The following is a 7,563-nucleotide window of genomic DNA, read 5'->3' on the forward strand; positions in this document are numbered from 1 at the left end:
TATCTTTGCCTTCATCGGTTCCAAAGAATCCCTTATCTCCCAGCTCCGGGATCTATGTAAGTACTTTTGAAATTAGGAGCTTTTTTAAACCTTTAGGATCATCAGTATTTGTTTTATGGGAAGTACTTGCTTGTTTTCAAACTTGCGCGCTCTCATGCTACTTGGAATTTTAAAAATCCCAGCGTGAGCTGTCAGTTAGTTTTCTTGAGCAGAGAACTCGTTTCAGCAGTACCCATTGACTTTCAGGGAGCTATGGCAGCTGGCTTTCTCTAAACTATGGAGGGGAAAAAATGAAGAGATACTTCAGAATATTTTGGGGAAATAAAAGTTAAATGCATTACGCTGACTTTCATTGCCTTCAACTCAATTTCACCTAGCTAGTAGGTTCTTTTAGAAGGGCTGCAATATATGTATAACTGGGCTACAATTTCCTCTATCCTTATGTGGACTAACAGAGTTTTCATTTCACAGTTTTTGTCTTTTCTTAAAGAATCTTTTTATCTGGTGTAATAATTTCTTTTGGGATTTCTCTGCTGCTGGGATTTCTACAGATACAATGACAGTAATGACAAACTTTGTTGGTACGTAGTAGACCAATCCGTATGTTAGTAGATGTAGACCCATCCTATCTGGAACATTTGCTCATGCGTAACGGTTATTGTGACATATTCAGTCCATGACAGAGGTATGTAAGCAAGGGAGAGAAAGTGGGGAAAATTCCAAAAGTGTTGAAAATCAGGGATTTCACAAGAATGAGTAAAAATACATCTAGCCAAAGAAGTATCAGCATTTTTGGAGCTCTCACTGGTCCATGGTTCATTCAATTGTCTTAACTTTCCTACCTTTTTTTTTCCCCACCAGTGAAAAATCTGGTAACAGTAAGACTGTAATGTGTCAAAGCTACACTTGTGATGTCATTTCTTTGAAGACTTGCCTAGCTACCTGCTGGGATAGATTTTGTTGTAGCATTGGTTTTGCCACAGTTTGTGTTTTGAACATCAATGTTGGGGTCGTTCATGCCTGAGACAGTGGAGATCTGGTTGGCTTTGCCGAGGTTCTTAATGATATTGATGTTGTATTTGGCGGTTTCCACAAAGCTGTTTTCTAGTAACCAACCATCTGATTCACCCTCCAAATCTCCTAGCAGAAGGACATTCTTCATTGCTGTTTGTAGGTACCGGACACCAATAAGTACAGAGACCTGTAAGATACAGTTAATGGTTAAACAGAGAGTTTAAATTACGGCCTCAGTCCTACCACTAAGTCAGCTTTCTGACTTGTGTATTTACAGGCCTAATAATGATTATTGAGTAAAGCGGACAAATTCTTTATTGCAGCAATATATGTAGCCACTCTCACAATTAATTACATTTTTTAGAAAGAAAAATACCAAGGAGAGATTGATTGATTCTCTCTCTGTTCTTCGGGTAGCATTCCCATTCGCATTTTATTAGCACATAGATACCTAGAATTACTTGGGAACACTTTAGCCTCAGAGACTACAACTAATTGATGTAGAATGGATGATCAATTAATGGAACCATCAATCACTGAGAAAAAAAAATTAAATTGTAGTCTGTTAATGTCTGTGGACTTTTTTCCTCTGACCTTGAATAAATTGGTATTTCCTCCAAGGAGTTTAATCATTCATATGAATAAGCCATATGTGTCCTACATGCCAATGCATTAAAATTAAGGATGGCCTATGGTAGAGGCTCAAGTACAAGTTTAGGAAAAAGCCCTGCTTTCATAGTTCTGTTGGAATCAAGATCAGCGCTTCTAGCATGTAAGGGAGCACAGAGAGCCAGCTCACAGCTTTTTCACGTGCTGCCAAACGCCTGTTGTTTCTGGCACCACCACCCCATCTAGCACTGCTTGAGGACTGTTGTGAAGTATTTTAATTATAGTGCTAACATTTCCGCAATAGAGCAATAATCAGAAAGCTAAAGCTTATTAAAAAAGGGAAGAAAACCATATTTTAGCCTATGCCATTGGGGGGTCTTTACCTGCAGATGACAACATCCAGACAACTTTCTTTACAGATGCCGGCACAAAGACTGCATCTTTGCAGGTGTATATTCTTGCCAGTGATATGCTTATTTTGACTGCATAATAAGCAGTCTAATCTACATCTAAAAAGGTATGCCATGTTTGCAAGTGCTGATTATATGGTGAAGCTATATAATGTAAAAAGGAGGCTTTGAAATGTATTAATACTTATGCTCAATTTTTGCTATAAATCAAATAAACGTATTCACCCAAAGGCCTGTTCACATCTTGTATATTCTTTGTTAAAACTGACTTAAAACAATCCTGAGACCCTTTCAAATAATTTCCTTGCAGTTGTGTCACTGCACTCATCATCCTGTATCCGATCCCATAAACCTTTCAGGGAAGGGAATATGCCATAGTCTATTGAAAAAGCTCTGTAAATATACAGAATTATATATATAACTTATAATAGTTCTCATCTTCAATGAGATTTGCTTCTGCTCTGGGGTCTTTGAGAAAGTTGTCTGTACGAAGGGAAGCCCTGCAACACTCTTGAAGTGAGGCACTTCTCATGTTACACCATAGCTGTTTCCCATCCTAGGGTCTCTCATTAATCTGACGTAGACCATTTTCATGAGCCTTACCTCAAACAACCAAATAAGCAATGCTGCAATACCAATGGATCTCATAATAGCTGTGTAGTAATCCAGCAGGGCCTCTCTGCACCCCTTCACCCAGATGTTGAGCTCCTCTGTCATAAAATCGTAGTTGTAGTGAGCGCTGTTGTTGGTCAGCTGGTACTGGATACAGGGCCGCGGGGAGCTTGGGTTGCAGCAGCTGAAGGGTACTCCATCCACCAAGAACTTTCCATCAACGTTGCTCTTCAGACGGCTGCAACAGGACAGAAAGTCTGGGTGTGACAAACCTGGTACCAGCAGCAGACAGTGTCCGTCATTTTGATAAAAGGATATAATACAAGTCTGCTGTGATGTAGGTCTCCCCAGTGTAAAAAAAGGAAAATGGGAATGTATTTCCTGCTGGAAAGGTTGCTTACTGCAGGGAATTTAAATTTTTCATTTGCTGTATTTCTTAATTGTGGTATCAGCACAGTATCTCACGTGGTTCTTGATAATGTGCATGCAAGATGTGGATTCGATGTTCATGGAGATGCTACCTTTTTAGGTACCTTTGTGCTGAAAATACTAGAGACAATTTCTGAACTTGTTTATTTTGGTGGAACTCTAATGAAAGTTATGGTCCTAGAAAGCCTGTGTTTCACTACTTCTGGAGAGATTTTCAACACATGCATTCCTTAAGAGAGAACCTAATACAAGAACAACTTTGCATGCCACAGGAACCACTGGAAATCGTCCGCTGGCATTTAATGATGTGCAATGGCTGGTTCGGCACATGTTTGGAGGCTAATTCACAAGGGAGTTTCTACTTCTTATAACTATACTTTTTGTAAATTTTGAAACTGTTTGTATTTACTGCTAAAAATTATTCCTTTCCCTCCGCGATAAGATCAGGACAAAAACAAGTGGGAAAAGAAGAAAGATAAAGAAATAGAAAGAAGAGGGAAAAAAAAAAAATCATAGGACGGAAAGAGAACACAGTCTCAGATCAACCATGAATTTCTGGAACAGTTAATTGAATCCTTGACATCCATTTTCCTTGTATTACCTGCTCTTTAGCTAGTGCGCCCTTGTGACGACTTCCGTTTCCAAGCAGGCTTTTCAGAGAAATAGATTTTTCAGAAATTGGAGAGTATATAAGATGTTGAGAGATGCTCTCACATTTTGGGGAAGTAGCCTCTAAGCTATTTTCATGCTCATCGCAAAAGGCTTATTTCCTGAGACAACCCCAGAGGTGAGAACCATGGCATGTTTTAATGAAGCCCATGCCCTTTAGCCTTTGTTAGGGAGCCAGAATACATGAAAGACAACTTTCTCTCAGATATCCAGCTTTTATCATTTGCTAATAGTAAAATTTTTAGTATTTTCCAAAACTTGTCCTCATTTATTAATGCTTACAAATAATATTTTCCTGTTCCACTGCAGACGATTTAAGTTAAAGGGAAGGAAGTTTTGGCAAGAAGCTCATCAGGTGAACAGAAGAAGCAGAAACTCTGCAGACCAGTGTCCTTCCGGTATTTTGTGACTAAATGTATCCTTCAAAAGAAAAATAAGCTGCTAGGAAGCTCAGTATTTGTGGCTATGCTAGGATAGAAAAATAATTGCCTTCACTTTATTTCTGTGGGCCTGCTAAATACAACCTCCTACCTTTATTTTTCCTTTTTTGTTGTTTTTTCTTTCCTTTTTCCTTTCCTTTTTTCCTTTTTTTTTTTTTTTTCCTCCTGGTGGTGGTGGTGTGTTTTGTTTAACATTCTGTCAAAAGTATCTTCCTCAAAGATCTTTGCAAGTAAATCAGGAAGTTAATCTGCCATTTCCCACCTAGGACTGTGTTAGGCATGAATTCCTCTCCATTTTAAAGTCTAGCTCTTCACTTTGTGGCCATCATATTCCTGGTAACGGCAACAGAACAAAACCAATGCAAAAGCCGCCAAATATAATCCACTGAAACCAGACTGAAGTGTGTAAGCAGTGTAACAGGCATAAGCAAAACCCCTCACTGGGAGAGAAGCAAGAAGGGAGCCAGAGAGGTACAAAATGGAAGGCTTGAATGCAGGAGGAGAAAAAAACCTCCCAACGGGAGGAGAGGAAGACCGGCACATTGCGAAAGGGAAACTTTTAAAATGGTTAAAATACAAACTTTAAACTAGGTCTGAAGCTTTTCTTTTGATCCCAAGCATAGATTTTTTTTTTTTCTTTATGACATATGTTATAAAGAGGATCTTCTTTCTACTGCCAACAATAACACTTTCCAGGCCCCTGCCATCGTGTTTCCTCTACTAGTGGCAAATTAAAGAATGATGTATCTTGGTACTGTTAGAAGGGAAGACCTTGCTAACAGAGCTGAGGGAGCAAGACATTCACTGTTATTTGTTGTTGCAATTAAATAATTGTTGTGGTATTGTAAAGCAAAACTTGCTTTCGAGCCTATGCTTTTTACCTGACCAAAGGAATGATGGGGTTGTACTGCTGTCACCTGCCTCATCCTCCTACCATTCCCATTGATTCTCTCCATTTCTGGTCACATTGTGGTGTTGGCAATGGAGATACAGAAGAGAGGGGAGGGAAGAAAATTATGAAGGAAGGTGAAAAGTTCAGTTTTGCAAAGTTTACATGTGCTTTGACAGTATGTCAGTTCTCAACTGCTTTGCCTCTTAATCTACCAAGCACTAATTGACGTACAGTTGTGGTTCATGCCGGGCAGCAACTAAGCACCACACAGACACTCGCTCACTCCCCTGCGGTGGGATGGGGGAGGGAATCAGAAGAGTAGAAGGGAGAAAACTCGTGGGTTGAGATAAAGACAGTTTAAGTAAAGCAAAAGCCGCGCACACATGCAAAGCAAAACAAGGAATTCATTCAGCACTTCCCACGGGCAGGCAGGTGTTCAGGCATCTCCGGGAAGGCAGGGCTCCATCACGCGTAACGGTTACTTAGGAAGACAGACGCCATCACTCTGAATGCCCCCCCTGCCCCTTCTTTCTTTTTCCACCAGCTTTATATGCCGAGCGTGACATCATATTGTATGGGATATCCCTTTGGTCAGCTGGGGTCAGCTGTCCCGGCTGTGTCCCCTCCCAGCCCCTCGTGCACCCCCAGCCTCCTCGCTGGTGGGGTGGTGTGAGGAGCAGAACAGGCCTTGACTCGGTCGAACAAAACAAAACAAAACACTTGACAAATGCCAGTCAAGCTTTTTGTGTTTGTCTTTCCCAGGAATATACATCTACTTTGCTTTTGTCAGTGAAGACTTTTTTTTCAGCTTTAGAAGGATTATTACATATTGGATTGTCTACTTTTAAAATTTTTCTATTGTTACCTTTTCTATTCTCTGTAAGAATTACCAGACTCTTCGAGCGTATAACTTCATAATTGCTGCATCATGTGAAGCACCACCACCCCACACCCCGAATTTCGAGGGTTTTTCTCCTCCTTTTTTTATGCAGCGTACGTGGTGTTGGCAGTTTCTCACATGTGAACATACAGATTTGAACCTGGATTTGCAAAGTCTATATCTTGAAGGAGAAAGATCTTTCAGTGTTTAGGACTGACTGTGCAATGTATTGATAGTACAATCCTTTTTTCTTTCCATCATCAGCCTATGATAACTGAAATTTTGAGGTAGTTAATTCACACATTAAAAATGGAAAGATACATCTTTGCTTTGCTTAGCATCCCTAAAAAGTTAGCAAAAGGCAACTTTGTGCGTGTAGTTGGCATATTTTGTGAGTAACATGGTCATTCTACATTTTTTCAATTGAGACCAAGGTCCAGCAGAAATTAGTATCTACTTGGCCTTTTGAGGTGTATGCTAGAACCCCAGAATGATTAAATATAAAAAGAAGGATGCTTTTTGGCTTGAGTATTTCAGTATTTTTGTTTTTAGAGGGAGCATATGGTCTAGACAAAGTGAACACTAAAGGTTACTACATTAATTAAACTACAAGGGTATTTGTGAACATACCTATGACAAAGAAATGTTATATCTTCTTGAATTAGACCCATTACCAGAGTTATTTAGAATGATCTTTGAGACAAGCCTTCTAGCCACAAGATTCTGTTTTAATAAAGAGGACAACACTGCCAGAATTTTTGGATGATGGCAGAGAACAAGCAGTTTTGCTATATTCTCTTTCATGTCAATGCGTCTCAAGATCTTTTGACACTACTGTTACTTGCTTTCTGTTCAATACAAATTCTTCTTGAATGAGGCTTTTTCCTAGAAATTTTTGTTATGGCTAGTAAATACTTACTCCAGAACTTCCTTGGAAGCCATATTCAGATAACGAGCAGACACCCACTGAATTTCAAACCAGTCTCTAAAGCCATTGTTTCCACAGCATTGGAATCCGATTTGTAACATATCCACTGTTTTCTTTAAGAAACATCGTCCAGGTATGTCCGTATCCTTATAGAACTTAATAGCATCCCTCAGTCCCAGATAGAGAGACTCTTCCAGCTCATTCCTCATGGTATAGCACATCAGAGCACCCACCAGGATGCAGAAGGTAAAACAGAAGGTACATACAATGTATGGGAGCATAACTAGCTTCCATCGAGAGAATTTGTTGGCATCTGAGCAGTCGTAGCAGATTTTGCCACCCAGAAAGTTGATGATACATGCTATGACTCCTACAGAGATCAGCATGTTGGGGACAGAGTTAACATCCCCTTTTGCCATCACTTCGTTGCGCTTCTTGATCTCTATTTTCAGAAAGAGGCCAAGACTGAAGAGAATGATCCCGCTCACTACAGAAACCCAGTTGAGGATCCATAAGATCTGAGCCAATTTGTCCCTCTTAGTTTTGGTGAATTTTACTTTGAGGACAGCCATAGTCAGATCAGCATTAGGAAGAGAAGTGTAGGTCACGGAAAGCTTGTAAGCTGATTAGGAGCATGTATCCAAGGCATGCAGTAGACATCTGAAGAAGAGAGAGAGAGA

The 7,563-nt window shown here is 39.9% G+C and overlaps 1 protein-coding gene across 1 annotated transcript; it reads right to left on the reverse strand.

Moving 5' to 3' along the window:
* Positions 1-655: 655 nt before the first annotated feature.
* On the reverse strand, positions 656-7,562 carry LOC104615656 (photoreceptor outer segment membrane glycoprotein 2). The gene is made up of 3 exons (XM_010293458.1): positions 6,875-7,562; positions 2,637-2,883; positions 656-1,201 (listed from the first exon to the last, which is right to left on the reverse strand). Exons 1-3 carry the CDS (start codon positions 7,453-7,455, stop codon positions 935-937), a joined length of 1,095 nt encoding a protein of 364 aa, XP_010291760.1. The 5' UTR covers positions 7,456-7,562; the 3' UTR covers positions 656-934.
* Between the last annotated feature and the right edge of the window lies 1 nt (position 7,563).

The sequence above is a fragment of the Phaethon lepturus genome, unplaced genomic scaffold (genome assembly GCF_000687285.1).
Source record: "Phaethon lepturus isolate BGI_N335 unplaced genomic scaffold, ASM68728v1 scaffold10678, whole genome shotgun sequence".
NCBI lineage: Eukaryota > Metazoa > Chordata > Aves > Phaethontiformes > Phaethontidae > Phaethon > Phaethon lepturus.

Coding starts and splice junctions, on each gene's coding strand:
- LOC104615656 (XM_010293458.1), bottom strand. CDS start 7,455: ATGGCTGTCCTCAAAGTAAAATTCACCAAAACTAAGAGGGACAAATTG. Junction 2,884..6,874: donor GCTTCCAAGGAAGTTCTGGA/GTAAGTATTTAC, acceptor GTCCTGTTGCAG/CCGTCTGAAGAGCAACGTTG. Junction 1,202..2,636: donor TGCTTATTTGGTTGTTTGAG/GTAAGGCTCATG, acceptor TGTATCTTACAG/GTCTCTGTACTTATTGGTGT.